The sequence below is a fragment of the Macaca thibetana genome, chromosome 12, assembly GCF_024542745.1.
Source record: "Macaca thibetana thibetana isolate TM-01 chromosome 12, ASM2454274v1, whole genome shotgun sequence".
NCBI classification, from domain to species: domain Eukaryota; kingdom Metazoa; phylum Chordata; class Mammalia; order Primates; family Cercopithecidae; genus Macaca; species Macaca thibetana.
In genome coordinates, this window is record NC_065589.1 from 82,997,780 (window position 1) to 83,018,369 (window position 20,590).

Here is a 20,590-nt window from a genome sequence, read left to right on the forward strand (position 1 = left end):
AAGCAGAGAACAGTGGCTATTCACCAACCAGCATGAAAGCATTTCGTTATTTTATAACTGTCAGATCACCAGCCTTCTCTATCTGAATCTAAATGTATGCATGTAGGTGTGTATGCATGTAATCCCTACACTCCTTGGATTCCTGAACCAGATGTCATGTTATTTTTATTATTGTCATTTTGTTTGCATCATGTTTTCTCTTTCCTTTTCCATCCCCAATAGAGGTCATTGTTAAAACCAAATAAATGAATCAATACTAATAAAGTTAACACATACTTCACTTGGCTCTAATACTAGGGACTTAAAAAAAAAAAAAAAAAAACTACAACATTCTCCTTAAGGTTCTGAAAAGAACCCCGCCACCATCCTCTGTCACTTATAGCCAATGATAGTTTCCCAGTGGAAGCCTGGGTTCAGTGATGCTCTGGGCTTTTCATTCCCCAGACTATCTATTTGTTCAGCCTCCTACAGCTCAGAAGCTTCCTCTGCTTGACAGCCTGCCAGATTCCAGCTCTCCTGACCTTTACCACAACCAGCAGAGAGCATGTTTATTTGTTCAGTGCCAGTTTTCTTCCTTTCTCGTTACTTTTGGCTCCCGGCAGCCAATATAACTCAAAATGACATGTCAGAGATTGAAACCTGAGCAAGCCAATGGCTCTTTCCATGGGGTCAACAAGTGGATAGGACAGAGAAGAGTGAGGGGAATAAAGTAAAGGTCTGTACTACTGTATCTCATCCTTCTTATGTGGGAGTTTTTAAAAAATATCTCAGTGTAAAATGATGCTACCTTTTTTTAAAAAAAAAGTTGATTGTAAATGAGCAAAATTTAAATGTAGTATTCATAAACACATACACAAATATACTAACAGTGAAGGATGTAATAAAACATCTTCAGCAATAAGGATGACATACAGGAATCTCTCTGGGTTTGTTTAGTGGCAATTATGGGCCATTCTAGGTCTTTCTTGGTTGTGTGCCTTACACAGCTGCAGAACCACACTTAGTTAATTTGAGATGTTTTTACAATACCAACCTGTGAAATGATATGGTTGCCCTTGAACCTTATTTTTATATAATTCTATAATAAAGCAGATTTAGGCTGGGCACAGTGACTCACACCTGTAATCCCAGCACTTTGGGAGGCCGAGGTGGGCAGATCACTTGAGGTCAGGAGTTTGAGACCAGCATGGCAAACATGGTGAAATCCCATCTCTACTAAAAATACAAAAATTAGCTGAGTGTGGTGGTGGGCACCTGTAATCCCAGCTACTTAGGAGGCTAAGGCAGAAGAATCGCTTGAACCCAGGAGGTGGAGGTTGCAGTGAGCCAAGGTTACGCCACCGCACTACAGCCTGGTGACAGAGCAAGACTCTGTCACCGCCAGCCCACCCCCTCCCCCTGCAAGAAAGAAAAACAAGCAGATTGATACAATAAAGGTATGGCTGCTCTCTCCTGAGCCCTCAACATGAATCAGCAATGCTATGTGTTTCTATCATGCAGCTCTCACACCCCACGACGACCCTGCCAACCTCTCTATTCTCCTTTAACTTCTAACCCTACCTTCCAGTCTCCTTTCTGATTCTCAGTAGGTGACCTCAATTCCTACCTCATAATGGCAAAAAGATCCATCAGACAGGCAGTTTGGCAACTTCCTGCTCCCTCATCTTTAAGCCTACCTGCGTCTGTGCCCATCCTTATTTCCTTCCTTTTATGCATGAGGATGATGTTCCTCCTCCTATGTAGGCCAAGTCTCCCCACCTGGACTCTGGAGCACCCCATCCAACCTTCTCTAACCTGTATCTCAATGGTTCTCAGTGTGTGGTCCCCGTTCCAGCAGCGTTGGAATTCCCTGGGAGCTGGCTAGAAATGCAAGTAGCAGTCACACCCTAGACCATCATATCAGAAATTCTAGAAGTGCAGCCCAGCAATCTGTGTTTTAACAAACTTCTAGGTGATTCCAGTGCACACCCCCGGTGCTTCTTTGCTGGGCCCTTTTCCTTAGCAGTTAGCCCTGTGTGAGTCTTAAAATAACATCTTAAAAATGATGCAATTCTTTCATTCCCATTTCTGCCTCCTGAAAACACCTGTCTCTCTCATTCTCTAAGTAAAGAGAATTCGCAAAAGAATTGTCTATGCCTTCTTCAGGGCGCTGTCTCTTCTTGTCTTCTACAACAATGCATGCCTGACCTGACCTTGACCTCCATTTCCACAGACCATTGATTCATTTATCCATTTAACAAACAGGTATTGAACACCTACTATGTGCCAGGGACTTCTCTGGCTCCTGGGGTTATGACTGTGAATGTGAAACATGAAAGTCATCGTGCCTGCCCTGATGACATTCACATTCAAGTATAATACCCAAATTAGGCCGGGCGCGGTGGCTCAAGCCTGTAATCCCAGCACTTTGGGAGGCCGAGACGGGCGGATCATGAGGTCAGGAGATCGAGACCATCCTGGCTAACACGGTGAAACCCCGTCTCTACTAAAAATACAAGAAAATTAGCCGGGCGAGGTGGCGGGCGCCTGTAGTCCCAGCTACTCGGGAGGCTGAGGCAGGAGAATGGCGTGAACCCGGGGGAGCGGAGCTTGCAGTGAGCCGAGATCGCGCCACTGCACTCCAGCCTGGGGCACAGAGCAAGACTCCGCGTCAAAAAAAAAAAAAAAAAAAATACCCAAATTAATATATAATTACAGTTTGTCATGGGTTCTACCTTAAGAAAATACAGTATTATAAGTGAGAAACCAAAGTTAAAATTGGGAGTCATGGAAGGTTTTCCTGAGGAAGTTGTATTTGAACTTCCCAAGAGATGAGTAGAAGTTGTCAAAATGGAAAGTGAGGGAATTAGATATTCACACAGAGATGCATGATGCAGCCATGTACAAAGGAAGGGGAGAGGGAGTGGTCAGCATAGGATGCAGGCAATAAAGGGGGTATATGGTTTAAATAGAACTAAAAAATAATAATAAAACCAAGTAAAAGACAGCATGCTTTTGATTCACCATGCACATGCTCTAACACTTCCAATGTCATCGATCAAATACGCCCACCTGTCCAGGCTGACTGCTCCTCCACCCCCAGCCCTCAGCATGTCACTGGCCAAATATCTGAAGGTTTTGAAGGGGGAAAGAGGTTATTGAAATCTAAGGAAGTCAACATGGCAAGAGTACAGTGATTGAAGGAGAGAGAAACAAGACACTCTGAAAGGGCAGACAGAGCCCAACTCCTGGACAGGCTAGATAGTTCAGAGTGTCATAAATGTAAGGACTTACCTAATTCTAAGTGCAAAAGAAAGCCATCAAAGGGTTTTAAGCAGGGCAGTGATGATTTTTTTTAAAAAAGATATTTAAGGATTACTCTGGTTCCATTATACTGAATGGCTTGGAAGGGAGCAATAGGCAAATCCTGCAGACCAGTTAGAAGGCTAGAGCAATAGTCTGGGCCAGGAATAGTGGTGGCTTCAGTTAGGTGGCAGCAAGGGGATTGGAGAAATGTGGATGTATTGAAGATCTAACTCGTAGATAAACTGAACAGGACCTGGTTGTCAGGAGCTTAGCTGGGCTGGAGACAGCTGAGCTGTCATGTGTTGGAGTAGCTAATTAAAGCAACAAACCAAAACTGAAGGTGTTAGGCTGCTCATCACTCACTACGATGGTATAATGAAGAGAATAAAAGAAGAATTCGCCACCTCCCCCTGTTCCATTTTTCCCCAGGGAACAGCACCGCCATCCAGGGTCAGTGGATCCGCACAGACGTGGAGTTCAGCTCAGCTCACCGTTGAGAGACCCCTCAACAACAACAACAACAAAGGCTTTTCAGTTGTGTAGATTCTGGGTTGGGGTAAGGTGAGGGGAAGAGCTAGGAGTCGAAAAGTACTGAGCACTGAGTCAGAGTGGGGAAAAAGTGTCTTCAAGATTCCTCTCCTTCCCGCTCCATACCAGCCTCGGCAGAGGCACCTGAAGAGGACCTTGGCCCAAGGCCTCACACAGAAAGAGACGTAGGAGCGGAAGGCACCTGTGCCAGAAATGCAAATAACACAGAGCACGATGGGCCTGAGGGGCCTGAACCTTAACTATGACTCTCTTTAGAAACTGCAGTGTGCCAGCTCAGCACCAAGTCTGGAGTAGGGGCAGCTTTCCCCCATGAGGCCTGCCAGGTAAAGCCTTTGTAACTGCCTATGGTCAGGCCTCAAGAATCACATATAGGTTTTTAACCAGGAGTAGGACTTCTCACTCCTAAGAACTTGGAGGCTAGGAGAAAAAGTGAGACATTAATTCAGACTCCATGTTTCTGACATGCATAGCTAAGTTTATGGAGATATACAGTTGGAAAAGAAAATTAAATACTATTCAGGTTGGCACATGTTATATGTGAGTCAGTTATGTGGAGATGTGTACTAGGTAGGTAGATGTAATGATCTCTATGGATTTGGAAGTTATAGGAAATGGACCCATGAGAACAGGTTAGATAGCCATGTGCAGAAAGAATGTGTAGAATAGAAAGGAAGGGGGCTCAGGGCCAAGTCTGGAGGCCTCCAACATTTAATTTGAGTAGAGAAGAATAAATCAGCAAGGGAGACTGAAAGGGGGCAGCCAGGGAGGTTTAAGGGTAGCCTGGCATGGGAAGTCAGGCAAAGAGAGTAAATCAGCATGGAGAGGGAACTCAGCCTGCCAAGTGCTGATGAAGGGCCTTGTTTGATAAAGTCTCAAACTAACAGTTGCTGAATTTGGCAACACAGGGGTCATTGATGGCCTTAAACAAGATATACATTAATGGCTAGATTGAGTGGATGAGAGACTAAGTGGGAAATTAAAAGAGGATGAAACACGTCCCAAATCATTCTACGTATGCACTTCAGTTCATTAAAAAAGAGATGTAGTTTAGGAGGGGAAAGTCACCTATTTATATAACACCATGAAAAAGATTTTGGTAATCTCTCATCATGTACTAGGAGACTCAGTTATATATGACACGATTGCTTCCCTGGAGCTCATAATTTAACAATAGAAGAGATGATATAAAGACAATCAAAGATGTAAAGAATATAACAATAGGATTCTAGCCCTTAGATTAGAATTTTTCCAGAATAATAAACATACCTGAAACGCCAGCCTTTGATCCTGCGTTTTCTGTGGCTTGGAAGGAGAGACTATATGTAAGTGCAAATGCCCAGGTCAAGGTGGGAGCCTGTGGAACGTGGTGGGTTCCCGGGGAGCAGTCTTTAAGCCAAAGGTTAACATGTGGGATGTTCTTGGGGAGCCCCTTCAGGATCAGTTCATGTGGAAAGGAAGGGAAGAGAGCAGGATTGCACAGAGGAGGCTCTGATGCAGGCCTGACGGCCCCTAGACCAACTCTATTCAGAGTTCTCAAGCTGGGGTGACCCTTCAGAGTTGCCCCTTGTTGGGAGACGGGGGCTAAGTATATCACTGCATTGACCAGTCATGGTCTGTCAACTGCCCTTGGGAAGGGAGAGTGACAATGGGCAAAGAGACTCTTCTGCCAAAGCAATCTTTAAGGAGCAGCACATCACAGTGTCTACGACAACATTTTCATTCCATTTGTTACTTACAACTTACAAATGAGATTCATGGAGTGACGTGCAGTCCACCTAGAGAAGCAGAGAAAAGACCTGTGTCTGCCTGTACAGAAGTACAAATTCTTATACAGGCTGAGTATCCCTTATCCAAAATTCTTGGGCCCAAAAGTGTTTTGGATTTCTGATTTTAGGATATTTGCATATACATAATAAGATTTCTTGGGCACAGGAGCCAAGTGTAAAGACAGAATTCATTTATGTTTCATATATACATTATACCCATAGCCTGAAGGTAATTTTATACAATATTTAAAATAATTTTGTGCATGAAACAAAGTATTGACCAAAACCCATCACACAAGATCAAGTGGTGTCATGTCAGCACTCAAAAAATTTTCACCATGTTGCCCAGGCTGGTCTTGAACTCCTGGGCTCAGCTTCCCAAAGGGCTGGGATTACAGACATGAGCCACCACACCCAGCCTCTTTCTTTCTCTTTTTGTAGCAATAGGGTCTCGCTTTGTTGACCTGGCGGGTCTCGAACTCCTGACTTCAAGTGATCCTCCCACTTCAGCCTCCCAAAGTGCTAGAATTACAGGCATGAGCCACTGTGACTGTCCTAAATGATTCTTATGCACGCCAAAACTATGAACACACCCCCACTCCCCCATCATGGTCTCAGCTGTCATGGTGGGTGAGTATGGCTGAACTAGTGTCTCATAACACGTAGTAGCATATTGTCCATCTCAGGGAAGGCCTAGCATTTTAACTGAAAACAATCAAGGATTCCATCTCAATTGGGAAATTTCAGCCACCAGGGCAAAATGGTTACTGAAAATTTCCCTTCTCTTTTTCCTTTCTTTTTTTTCCTTCCCTTGAGTGTTACTTGGTGATAGCCTTGTCTTCTGCCTTCCTTTAATCTTGGATCCTTCTATAAACACATGTATCAGTCAGGAAACTCTATAGACAGCCTTAGATTTATATGTGATTTAAAACCTCTGGAATGTGTGTTGCAACCAGACATGAAAATAAACTTTCCACATATCCCAAGGGGACCATCTAAGTGTTATGAGGGAGAAAAAGACAAACAAAACAGATTTTATTGTCAAATAAGTTTGAAGTGCACTGAATTAAAATTAAGCATGTTTGTTTACTCCAAAACTTCTCAGAGCCTTGAATATGCTAATATTTGTTGTGAATTTCCTAGAGAACCCTATGCATGCATTGTGTCTCAGATTTTCTTGGGGAGCCTCTTAAAGTTGTCTTACTTTGGGGATCACACTTCGGGAAAGGCTGTCCTAGATTTCAGCTGGTTATCTGTCAGTCATTTTCAGTCATGCTGCAGTATGGCTCACATTCTCTGCATTCTGATATTTTCTGTTTGAGTTTGATTTCCGGTCATTATTGTGGCTACTTTTTTCACCTTGGAGTTTGATTTAAAATGTTAGCAAAAGCACCCAAACTCAGTCTTAATTTTCTGTTATTTCAAAACACTTTGGACTTCAGCTCCACATTTCATACTTTATTTAATTTACTTTTGAGCATACTATGCAGTCTTCGGCCAGTGTCTTACAAGTGGATCTTGCTTCTATTCGTCTTGGCTGAAAGAATTTTCTTAAACTATATGTCAGTGTTCCGGTGCTTGATGTTTATTTGAAAACTTGTGTTTACTATTGACTTATATTCCTACTCTATCCTTTTGTTTTAGCATTTTGTATTTGGGAAGAAATGCCTTTGAAATAACATTTGTATCCACTAAAATGAACTTTTAAAGACACAAGTTTTCAATGTAAAGTTCTAAATAACAAAAGAACTCAGATCTTATTTTCACAAATACTTCGCTTCCATTTCCTTCTCTTAAAACTGGTTCCTATTATTACTCTGGAAAGGATTATAGCTTCTTCATAGGTGATTTCTTATATTTCCTTAGGTAAATCATGAAAGAGTTTAACCGTATCTTAACAATGGGATAGCAATGCAGATTTTATCATAAAGATCTAATCAAGAATAGATAAGGCACTGAAGTTTTAGAGATTGCAAGATGGAATAATTCCGTTCAGATTTATGTTACAAATATGTTGCTGTATAGATAAAATAAGACTTGGATGATTTAACGGCCGTTGTTTCCAGCCTCTGCAGAAGTAAGCTGTGATACTATTTGGGAGAAGGACCTCAATTCACACATTTGTTACCAGTTCAACCTGCTTTCATCTCTCTCTTGGAGCGAGGCACATTCTTCATGCCAGATGCAAGGAGGTGCTCTGTTAAGTATTACAGATGAAACTGAAGAAAATTTCGTAAGGAGTAAGTAGGTGGATGATGCACATTGATACTGATACAATAAAAAGACTGTTGTTAACTGATTTCACATATACAAAAATATATTCTGGAAAAAAAGCTCTTAGAAAATATTTTTCTTTCCTTAATATGGCCCAAAACTCTCACCCAAAATGTTTCCATGAACCTTGAGTGATTCCATTTGGCATCCAGTGATGTCTTTCTTATTTTCTCCCCCTTGGAGAAGAGAATTTGAGGCCACAGCAAGGGACTCAGGAGAGTTGCAGTTCTAACAGGTGAATCAGGAAGATTTCTAAATTTAAGGGCTATTTCTTGCTCTTCTAGAGATCTTAGCCATTCCATTTCCATTAATAAATCATTAAGCATTTTATTAATTAAACGAAATCTTACGTATCATTCACCATGTGCAGGTACATCATAGGCCTTTTGGTGGGTCCCAAAAACAAAATCTTAAACTTTGGTGGGAAAAGCAAAAGCACATATATGTTAACTAACAGTATAGACAATAATGTGTTAAAAGAATTGTGCCAGTAAACTAAGACTTGTGTTTCACTCATTTCCTACACTCTCCTCTTACTTTTCCTTTATAGATTAAATGTATTCGTATGTGTGTACGCACACCTCTTTAAAAACTTGTGGAAACATTAGAAAATATCACAAAATTAGTCACTTTCATTAACAGTTTTTGATGCCAGTTTTTTTCAAATATTATTGCATATGTAGTCCATGTTTATTTTAGAATAATTTGTAAAATTCAGGTATATAGAAAGAAAAACCAATGAAAAAGTTCCCATAGTTCTGTAATCCAGAGATAACTGTTTTCTCTGCAAAAACATATAAATGCACGTGTACATACATAGTCTATATTAAAAATGGTATTATATGAAAACATGGCAGCAGCCAGGCGCAGTGGCTCACACTTGTAATCCCAGCACTATGGGAGGCCAAGGTGGGTGGATCAGTTGAGGCCAAGAGTTCAAGACCAGCCTGGCCAACATGGTGAAACCCTCTCTCTACTAAAAATACAAAAATTTGCCGGATGTGGTGGCATACACCCGTAGTCCCAGCTACTAAGGAGACTGAGGCAGGAGAATCACTTGAACCTGGGAGGTAGAGGATGCAGTGAGCCAAGATCATGCCATTGCACTCCAGCCCGGGCTGCAGAACCAGACTCCATATCAAAATACATAAATACATAAATAAAAAATAAAAATAAATAAAAACATGGCAGCTATTGCACAGTGGTTAGAAGAGCAGGGAGCCACCTGGGTTTGAATCCTGCCTCTACCACTTGAGTAGCAGGGTTACTCAAGCAAGTGATTTAACCGCTCTGTGCCTCAATTTCCCCCTCTACCAAGTGGAAATAATAATAATGCAAATTCCTTGTGTGGATTACATATTTTAATACAGGTGAAATCATAGAAAAGTGCCTGGCACACATAACAAACACTCAGTGTGTGTTAACCATTTAGCAACAACTATGTACACAGTTTGGTAATCTGGTTATTTTATTTACCTGCATATAATGAACATTTGCCTGTATCTATAAATATAGATCTACATAATAATTTTTAATGGTTACATAGTAGTATAGGTTAGTGGTAATACATTGATCGAATCTCCTTTTACTAGAGATATATTGATGAAACCATTTGTTATTTATTTATTTATTTGTTGATATTGTAAACCATCCCTGCACATAGCTTTGTGCATACCTCCCCAATTATTTTTTATAAGTTTGCAGAAGTGCGTTCACTGGATGGAAAAGTAAGCACACTTTAAAGCTTTTGTAAGTCATTAATATCTTCCAGAAGGATTGTAAGAAATGAATGAGCAATGTGTGCCTACCCTTTCCCCACAGCTGTGCAAAAGTCAGAAATTATTATTGAATTTGATTTGAGTAAGTCATAGTGCAGGAAAACATCAATTTTCAAAATCATTATAAGCCAGAAATGGTTTTCATATAAAAGTTTACATGCCATTTATGAATTACAATTATCTATCTTAACTGCCAGGATCTGTCATGAGAAGGTCTGGAGTTATTCATCAAATTTGAATAACAATTTAAAAAAATAAGACATGTCAGGGACTTTGCTTTAACTACCTCAGTTCTATATTTAGTCTTTGGGAATTGTTTGGAAAAACAGAAGTCTGTTCATAAAGACAGAAACCTGTTCATTCCAACCAAGGTATTTTTTAATGATGAAAATAATCTAATGTTTCTTGCTAATTCTGGTGAACATGTACTATGGTACAAGGAATTATCTAAGCTGTCATGAATGCCAAGAAATATCCAAAGGAATTTAAATTCTAGTTTCTTATTACAGTATTGTGGGCCAGCTTAGTCATAAAGATAAATAGATGGTTTTTTGTGCCTTCAGACATCGATTATAAATTGCACAATGATTTTTTATCTGCATTATTGAAACAATTGCACAATGGGTATTCAAAATAATTCTAAGAGAAGAATAATTCACGTTTTAATATTTTAACTAGATTTTAAAATATCACTTGGCACTTGCCTGGATGTGAAATGTGAAAATTACTCCCTGCCTTGTCAATCCATTTCACTTCTTATCATCATAAGACCTGCTAAATGATTTAATCAAATGGTGCTATTGAAAGGAATAATCAAATGGACATTAGAAAGAGATTCCATGTGAATGCCATGGAAACTTGGAAGGGTGAAACCCACGTATAGGATGCTGTTTCTGTTTATTGATTTCTGGGGATCTCAAAATTATAAAGCACCTTTTTCTCTTTTCCTAAATGGGTTAGGCTCTTTGAGTTTTTCACAATTGTATTGAAATGTCTAGTCACTGAGGATGCTGCAGCCTTGTTATATGACTACAATGACCTTCACAACCTGGGTAATCATACAGTCTATCATCCAAACTGAGACTCTTTTGATAGTAAAAGGGACTGTGATTAATAATTATTCTGGAACTACCAGCATGAACCATGAGCTTTCCAGGAAAACGGGGGCATACGGTCACCCTGTTTATTACTCTTATCCGTCAGGGTCTTAATCTCAGGCAGGACCCCTGCATCTGACTAAAAATACATTGCGCTCTGAAGCAGGTGAATTGTAAGCGAACAATGCTCTCCTTTGTAGATTAAAAGAGTAAATGGCAACATTTCAAAGCGTCACAAAATTGCCACTTTCATTACGTTTCTGATACTGGGTTTTGGTCCCCCCGACCCTCATTTTTACTGCACAAATAGTACCTATTTGTTCTGGAAGAATGTTTAAAATTTAGGTGCACAGAAAGAAAAACTGAAGAAAAATTCCCATAATTCTATAATCTTGATAACTATGTTTTTCTGCACGTCAATGCATGTTTTTATTCATAGTGTCTTTAACAAACATAGTATTGCCTTAAACCTAGAGTTGTAGTGGACTGGTTAAGAGGAGGGGCCACAGAGCCAGCCTGCCATAAAATCTTCCTCCACCTCAAGCTGTGGAAGCAGCCTCTAGTTTGCACTGCACACAGCCTTAGGTCCCAACCTGCTAGGGATGCCCCGAGACACTCTGGTCCCTCCTGTTGAGCAGACAACTCCTAGTGCCTCTCACACTGTACACCCCTCCTTGATCTACTCCAGCACACTTTTTTACCTTTGAAGATGTGCCTCTGTTCACTTTCTGGGAGTGACCCTGCACACCTCCTCCTCCACCCTATAAAACCTTTAAGTTCATGAGCTCACTCAAGTAAGATGGCCTCAAATGTGCAACCATGCACCCTTGTCTAGATTGACAACCGTGAAAGGCAACATTTCTGGGTACTCGCATGAAGCATTCACAGTTGAAAAACAGCTGTCAGTGAGCCTGCTGTGTTTCTCAAGATGGTGGGAGCCTGCTTTATCACTCAGAAGCACCACGTGCATTCTCTGCACCTTTCCTATCATTGACTGGGATTAATTTCTGACTCCATGATCCAGGAATAGGAGAACAAGAAAGATGTGTGACACTGGATTTTTTTTTTTTTTTTTTGAAGCTTCATAATTTTCATTTCAGAGCACATGAGCAGTAAGGCAGTGGAGGTGTGGATCGGTCTCAATCAGCTGGATGAACACGCTGGCTGGCAGTGGTCTGATGGAACACCGCTCAACTACCTAAATTGGAGCCCAGGTACACGCAGTGTTTTCTTTGCCTTTGTCACGTGGCATCATCCTGCAGCCTTACACCGCAGCGTTTCCCATGCACATAGGACATGCTTTTCTGAGAGTAGTTTATAAACATTTTTTAACCTGACTGAATTCTTTTAAGGCAAGCTTTTCCAAACAAGAAAATAGAGTCCAGGAAGATAAGCTTTTTAGCCAAAGTTGCAAGAGAATTTGGGTACAAGCCAAGATTCCAGTCTGCTGCTTTAAAAATAGCTACAAATTGCAAAGTATCTCTCTACTTTAAGATAGTGAAATTGGGTCTTTTGGAATCTTTGGGAAATCATTTAATTGACATGCCTGGACTGTAACTGCAAAATCATGGATAACATCTTATAGGATATAACATCTTTACAGGATTTACTATACATGACAAGCAAAAAGGCTATCCCCTTGATGCTGAAACTACATTTCAATATATATTAAACTAGCTGCTTTTGCTTCTAATATTAAACACACTCTTTGTATTTTCAGAGGTAAATTTTGAGCCATTTGTTGAAAATCACTGTGGAACATTTAGCTCATTTATGCCAAGTGCCTGGAGGAGTCGGGATTGTGAGTCCACCTTGCCATATATATGTAAAAAATATCTAAACCACACTGATCATGAAATAGTTGGTAAGTGTTTTTATTTTAAGTTGTTCTTAGGTGTTGTTTACTTGTCCTCTCAATATATGTAAATTTCTCTAATTTTTACTAATAATTCATAATGTAAACTTAGCTAAATCTAGTTTATATTTATATGAAAAAATGTGTAATTAGATAATATCTGCTATGTCAAAGGGACTGTGATTTTAACAAATGCATTTAGGTTTTTACTAAAAAACTGAAATAAACCGAGCATAGCAAACATTTTCTTCCTCTCTTCTAAAAAATTTGCACTCTTAGTCACTCTGTATTAGAAAAATAAGATACATTTCTTTTTCTATTCTAGTTTTGAGTTTTATTTATTGTTCCCCTAGAAATTAAACATAATTTAAAAAACAATTTTATATAATTATTTACTTCATTGATTTTCTGGCACACTCTGAATCTCTTATTAGTAACACACCCTCCTCCCTGAAATCACATGCAGGACTTTTTAGATGGAGTTAATACTTAAATAATATCTAATCACAGTCTACTACCAGAAGTCCAATTATTTCTGTTTTCAGGTCTATAACCTCTTTCTAGTTTCTCTGAGAATTAATGTCTTAACTCCAAATGTAGAGATAAAAATATAACTTTTTTTTTTCTTTTGAGACGGAGTCTCGCTCTGTGGTCCAGGCTGGAGTGCAGTGGCACAATCTCAGCTCACTGCAAGCTCAGCCCTCCTGCCTCACTCTCCTGAGTAGCTGGGAGTACAGGCGCCCGCCACTACGCCTGGCTAATTTGTTGTATAGTTAGTAGAGATGGAGTTTCACCGTGTTAGCCAGGATGGTCTCGATCTCCTGACCTTGTGATCTACCCTCCTCGGCCTCCCAAAGTTCTGGGATTACAGGCGTGAGCCACCGCGCCCGGCCAATATAACCATTTTATAAAGAATCATTGCAAAAATATTAGAAAAACTCTAGATTTAAAATAATAAGCTGAATTATCATTTTTAAATATTGTCTCTGACAATCGGGTTTTAACTTTCATTTTCCTTTAAATAGCTAACTAGAAGTTTTGTAGAATATGGGGTACAAGTTGGGGAAAAAAGAAGCATCTTGCCATTTTTTAATGTAGAGATTTGTCCATTATTTCAGGAATTTGCTGAAATTGCTACCACCTGTTATTGTCCTTTTCCCTCCCTCTCTTCCTTCTTTCATATTCCTTTCTCCATTCCTTCTCTCTTCATTTTTTCTTTCTTTCTTATGCCATCTTGCATTCCCTCCTGCCACCCTTCATTTCTTCTGTTATATTTATCCTTCTGGTCTGCTAATTGAGGTCAGAAGACCAGAAATGGGAGTAGTTAAGTTAGCTCGTTTGGATTATTGGCTTTGCTTCAAGTTCAACACATTCTTCTGCGGATCGATTGAAGTCTTGCTTTTGTGACCCAGGCTGGAATGCAATGGCGCGATCTCAGATCAGTGCAACCTCTGCCTCCCGGGTTCAAGCAATTCTGCCTCAGCCTCCCAAGTAGCTGGGATTACAGGCGCCTACCACCATGCCCAGCTAATTTTTGTATTTTTAGTAGAAACAGGGTTTCACCATGTTCACCAGGCTGGTCTCGAACTCCTGACCTGAGGCTATCCATCCGCCTCAGCCTCCCAAAGTGCTGGGATTACAGGCGTGAGCCACCACGTGCAGCCTAAAATTCCAAGTTTAAAAAGGGTGTCATGAGTACTTTTTTAGGCTGAAAACCATTGGGGTCAATGATATACAAAATTCTAACACTCTTTGGCCATGATTCCAATTGCTGTCAGAGTCCTAGAAACAATTTTAAAAGAATGTTTTGTTTCCCACAGTGAAATCATATTTAGTTTAAATTCGTTCTTAATGGAGGCACCTCGTTGTGGTTAATAAAATAAGGCAAAAAATGCCATCATCAGATAGGGGACAGTCTCGCGAGAAAGGAAAACCAACATATAGCATGTGCATCACCACTGCCCTCCAATGTCCAAGCATCATGGCACTGTGTTCCTGAAAGCCCCACCTGGCATCCGTATCAGCCCAGAGCAACACCGTGGACACTCAAGACTTGTCTTCAAAGTGAAACCTATTTGTCATCCCCATTTTAGAGGAAGTCATCAGAGTTTTAGGCTCTTTTCAGCTGGGGATAAATATCTACCTCACCCATACACTATGTATAAAATCCCTGAAATGCCATTTAAATTGTATTCCATAATACTTCTTTTAAATGTAAAAAGGTTTCAAAAATGAACAACTTTGTTAAATTTTATACCTAGTCCCAACACCCTGCTTTCATTGTATGTCCTTTGTCAAGTCTCTTTACTTCTTTGGTTTTGTTGTTGTTGTTTGTTTTACTTTTTTACTATTTTTTAAAATAAAATATACTATATATGTTCAAAGTATACAATATGATGTCATAGGATATATATATATATATAGTAAAATGGTTATTTTAGTGACACAAATTAACACATGCATCATCTCACTTAGTTACCCATTTCCCCCACTGTGACAAGAGCAACTATAGTTTACTCATTTATCAAGAATCCTGAATACACTATATTAACTATAGTCCTCATGCTGTACAGTAGACCTTTAGACTTGTTCATCCTACAGATCTGCTACTTGTATCCTTTTTCCTACCTCTGCTCATTTTCTCTCTTTGACTCCTAGTAACCTTTTATCCGTTCAGCCATTCTGTGTTTTGATTAGACAATTTAATCCATTTGCATTCAGAGTAATGATTGATAGGTAAAGACTTACTATTGCCATTTTGTTCATTGTTTTCTGCTTGTTTTATAGATTCTTTTTTCTTTCTTCCTCTCTTATTGTTTACCTTTGTGATTTGGTGATTTTTTTTGTGTGTGTGGTGCTAAATTTCAATTCCTTTCTCTTTATCAGTTGTGTATCTGCTATAGTTTTTTTTTTTTTTCTTTGTGGTTATCATATGGCTTACATAAAACATCTTGTAGTTATAATGGACTGTTTTACACTGATAACTGCTTAACTTTAGTTGCATACAATCACTCTAGATTTTTACCCTACCTCCAATAGTTAAAATTTTGATGTCACTATTTACATCTTTTAATATTGTGTATTTCTTAATTTATTGTAGCTATAGTTATGTTTTAGCATTTTGGTTATTTATTTATTTATTTACTTATTTATTTATGTTTTAGAGACAGGGTCTTGCTCTGTTGCCCAGGCTGGAATATGGTGGCGTGATCATAGCTCGACCTCCTGGGTTCAACTAATCCTCCCACCTCAGCCTCCCAAAGTGCTGGGATTACAGCCGTGAGCCACTGTGCCCAACCTATTTTTGACAATTTTGACTTTAATCTTCATACTGGATATATAAATGATTTACAGACCACCATTACAGTATTTGAACATTCTGAATTTGACTATATATTTACCTCCAAGGAAGAAGGGGTACTCTGGAGGTTTGGCTCCAGGGAACAGCGCACGGCTGTAATTTGGGAACCAGAACCAGTATGGCACTGTGGCAACTCCAGCTCTAGGGGTGAAGCACCAGGCAGTGGTGACTCCGGACCCTGGGATGGTGGGACACAGCAGAATCTCAGACTCTGTAAGGTCAGGTTCAGTAGCAACAAGGACCCAGGAATGTTGGCATATAGCTATGGCCTGTTTCCTGGGGGGCAAGGAGCAGCAAAATGATGACTCCTCTCCCGGGGAAGGCGGGGTGCCTCAGCAGTTCAGGCTTTGTGGGACTAGTCCAGTTCCAGGAAAGCAGGGTGCTACAGCTGTTTGGCCTGGAGGGCAGGATGTCCCAGCCTTGCCAATGCTGTTTCCATTGGATGCAGGGTACCACATCAGCCAAGCCCCACGAGGCACAGCTGCTCAGCTCAGCCAAGGCACCCATTCCCCCATGAGATGGGGCTGCTTCAGCTTAGGTGCTGGGGGGTATGACTGCTTTGGGCAGCTAAAGCACTGTTTCCCCTGGATTTGGGAGCCACTTCAGCTCAGGTGCCAGAGGTGTGACTGCTCTCGGCAGCCAGGGCAGGGATTCCCTGGGAGGCAGGGCGCCACTTCAGCACACATACTGGGGAATATGACTACTCTGGGAGGCCAAGGCACCATTTCTTTGGAGGCAGGGTGATAAGCCAGCTCAGGCTCTGAGGGGCATGGCACAGCAACAACCAGGAAAGGTAAATAGAGCAGCTCATGGCAACTTGGCCACGCCAGGTAGAGTGAGAGCCCCACAGCAATTTGGCATGGGGTTGGTGGGCCACGAGGTAGAAGTGGTGCAGTGGTTACAAAGCCTCAAAGATGGAGAAGTGCTGTGGCTACTCACTACCGGAGCAGAACATGACATTCTAGCAGTGGTTCTTTTTTCAAGATGGTGCAGCACAATAGCCCCACAGGCCACAGAGAGACAGGGTACAGCGTCAGAACTTTCTCTGGGGCAAGCATAGTCCTGTAGACTCCAGGCAGCCCCCTCAACTGGGCTTAGTGTCTGTGAAGGCTGCAGGGGTCCCCAGTAGCAAGGACTGTAGGTGACCCTGGTGGTGTTGGAGGCTGCTGGGGTCCTCTTGCTCATACTTTCCTTACAGGGAGAAGTCTCTCCTGGCTCTAAGCTGCTTCCAACGGGGACTGGGGGAGATTGTGGGGGTGGAGGTGGCAAGGGTTTCTGTGCTCCGTGTTGTTTCTGCTACTCCCTTGATGTGCTCCAGCACTCTCTTTCAGCTGCCTTTGTGAAAATGTAATCATTTATTCGTTGCTTTGGCTGTTCCTATAGCAGGGATGAGTGCCAGGTTTTACCAGAAAGGGGTCCCAATCCAGACCCCAAGAAAGAATTGGAGGTGAATCCATAAAAGGAAAGCAAGTTTATCAGGAAAGTAAAGGAATAAAGATTGGCTACTCCAGAGGCCGAGCAGCGGCTTGGGCTGCTCAGCTGATTACACTTACAGTTCTTTCTCGATTATATGCTAAACAAGGGGTAGATTATTCATGAGTTTTCTGGGAAAGGAGTATACCATTTCCGGAAATGAGGGTTCCTCCCCCTTTTAGAACATATAGGGTAACTTCCTGATGTTGCCATGGCTTGTAAACTGTCATAGCATTGGTGGGAGTGTCTTTTAGCATGCTAATACATTATAATTAGCATATAATGAGCAGCTAGGATCACCAGAGCTCACTTTCCTCACCATCTTGGTTTTGATGAGTTTTGGCCAGCTTCTTTACCGCAGCTTGTTTTATCAGCAAGGTCTTCGTGACCTGTATTTTGTGTTGACTTTCTGTCTCATCTTGTAGAATGCCTGACCTTCTGGAAATGCAGCTCAGTAGGTCTCAGCCTTATTTTACTCAGCCCCTAAACAAGATGGAATTGCTGTTGTTCAAAGGCTTCTGACACAGGTGTCTCTATCGGCCATTTTGCTGCCATCCCTCCTCTCCTTACTTCTTTGTACCTTCACTAGCTCATCTGGAAAATGAAATACTGAGGTTCATTTTATCCTAGATCTAGATCTAAATCATAGATTAGACCCTTCTCAACTCTGAAGATCTAGAATTCCATGATATATGTCATTTTGTATATTTCTGTTTTTCACATTTTTAAAGTAATCATATAAATGGCAATTTACATAAACTGTAATAAGTAATGTTAAAATAATTGTGGAAAATGACATTGTTTTTTGTTGGTTTAAAAAGAAAAAGATGCGTGGAAATATTATGCTACCCACTGTGAGCCTGGCTGGAATCCCTACAATCGTAATTGCTACAAACTTCAGAAAGAAGAAAAGACCTGGCATAAGGCTTTGCGTTCCTGTCAGGCTGATAACAGTGCATTAATAGATATAACCTCATTAGCAGAGGTGGAGTTTCTTGTAACCCTCCTTGGAGATGGTGAGTCCCAGCTGCCTTTGGTTTAAGAGGTATAAAATATAATGTAGTAACTACTTTTATTAGTAGAGTTGAAAAGAAATTTAAGTTATTTAAAAGTGGTTATTCATGACACATATATTTAAAGTTTCTAAATGTTATTCAGGAGTTCAAATTTATTGGATTTTTACAAAATACATGTTCAGAAACTTTGTAACATCTTCATATATGCCACATTTATTAGATGATTTTTAACTTTTTTGTAAAGTAGGAAAGTTCATTTCCTAAAACTTCTAGGGAAAAACCTAAACCTGTAATTTAGCTTTATGGCCACTAGATAGCAGTAGTGTGTTGTTATCATGTAATCCACATACTAAAGGGAACCCCTTAGGCAAATAATTGGATTTACACAATTTTAGCCGGTGAACATGGGTAATTTATTTGGTGAGGTGATGTTCAGACTGTTCCCCATGTATAGGAGTTTTAGGCTCCTGGCTTCCACCCAGCCTGAGTCCATCAGAGTTGGCTTGCTCTTCAATGTGTCATGCATTTGACATAGACTTCTGCTGAAAAATACTGAAATTATTTATTTCATTTTTCAGTTTTTAAAAATACAAAAAAATTTCCAGGATCTACTTTGATGACATTTTCAATTGTTAGGTTTTAGTATGGAGTGAAAACATGCATCCTTCTCTGTTATTTTTCCTAATCCTTTGCATTTGGGATTAAAGAACCCTGTGGGCTGCTTATCTCAACAAGGGCACTTACACATCTCTTTCAGCCACATAGGGTCCTTTCCTACCTAGGCTGTCAACTTTTAATTCCTTTTCCAGCAACTCCACTTCAATTCCTTTAAGAGGTTTTGCTCCTTTTTTCTCATGGCAGAAAAAAGAAAAAGGAAAAAACATACTTTAAAAAATAGGTTTAAGAGGTACAGGTGAGTATTTCTTACATGCATATATTGCAGTGGTGAAATCTGGCCTCTTAGCGGTCCCATCACCCAGATAGTGAACATTGTACCCAACAGGTGATTTTTCAACCCTCAGCCTCACCCCTACCACCTTTTGGAGTCTCCAGTGTTTATTATCCTGCTCTGTATCTCCATGTGTCCCCATTGTTTAGCTCCCCCCATAAATGAGAACATGCAGTATTTAATGTTCTGAGTTATTTCACTTAGCAGAATCGCCTCAAGTGCTACCTGTGTGCAAAAGACATGATTTCATTCTTTTCTATGGCTGAGTAGTATTCCGTGATGTGTGTGTGTGTATATATATATGCATATATATGTGTATATATGTGTATATATATGCATATATGTGTGTATATATGTGTGTATATATGCATATATGTGTATATATGTGTATATATATGCATATATGTGTATATATGTGTATATATATGCATATATGTGTATATATGTGTATATATATGCATATATGTGTATATATGTGTATATATATGTGTGTGTATATATATATATAAAACCATATTTTGTTTATCCAGCCCTCCTCTGATGGATACTTACATGATTCCATCTTTGCTATTGTGAATAATGCTGTGATAAACATATGAGTACAGGTGTCTTTTTGATATGATTTTTTTCCCTTTGGGTATATATCCAGTAGTGGGATTGCTGGATTGAATGGTAGTTCTATGTTTAGTTCTTTGAGTAATCCCCATACTGTTTTCCATAAAGGTTGTACTAATTTACATTCCCACCAATAATGTATAAGTGTTCCTTTTTTTGCATCCTCACCAACATCTGTTGGGGGGGGGAAAAAACTTATCTTTAAGCTAGACTATCATTAAAAGTTTGTTTCATGCCCTTTTCATAATCCAGTGGGTCTTCCTATTTTTCCTTTCTCTAGGCAGAAGCAAAACCAGACTTTTCAGATCTACTTAACGTACATACACGATTCTAGCAGAAATCAGAGCCCCAGGAATCCAACTTGCTTAGGCTTTGTTGTTGCATTGGCTTTGGCTCACACTCTGCCTCACTTATAAGGCCTATATCAAGCAGATCTGGATATTATGGGGGTGTCTTAGTCCATTTTCTATTGATTATAATAGAATACAAAGAAACTGAGTAATTTATAAAGAAAAGAACTTTATTTCCTACAGTTATGGAGGCTGGGAAGTTCAAGGTCAAAGGGCCACATC

The 20,590-nt window shown here is 40.2% G+C and overlaps 1 protein-coding gene across 6 annotated transcripts in view; it reads left to right on the forward strand.

Moving 5' to 3' along the window:
- PLA2R1 (phospholipase A2 receptor 1) overlaps positions 1–20,590 on the forward strand; it is a 126,291-nt gene that overhangs the window by 22,745 nt on the left and 82,956 nt on the right. For all 6 annotated transcript variants that reach the window (XR_007718443.1, XR_007718442.1, XM_050752867.1 and 3 more), the window contains 4 exons: positions 7,667–7,840; positions 11,850–11,963; positions 12,470–12,613; positions 18,260–18,454. Coding sequence is in view for 4 of the 6 variants with exons in the window: in XM_050752867.1 (XP_050608824.1) it covers positions 7,667–7,840; positions 11,850–11,963; positions 12,470–12,613; positions 18,260–18,454 (627 nt within the window). In the remaining 2 variants the exon portion in view is untranslated. The remainder of the gene's footprint in view (positions 1–7,666; positions 7,841–11,849; positions 11,964–12,469; positions 12,614–18,259; positions 18,455–20,590) is intronic.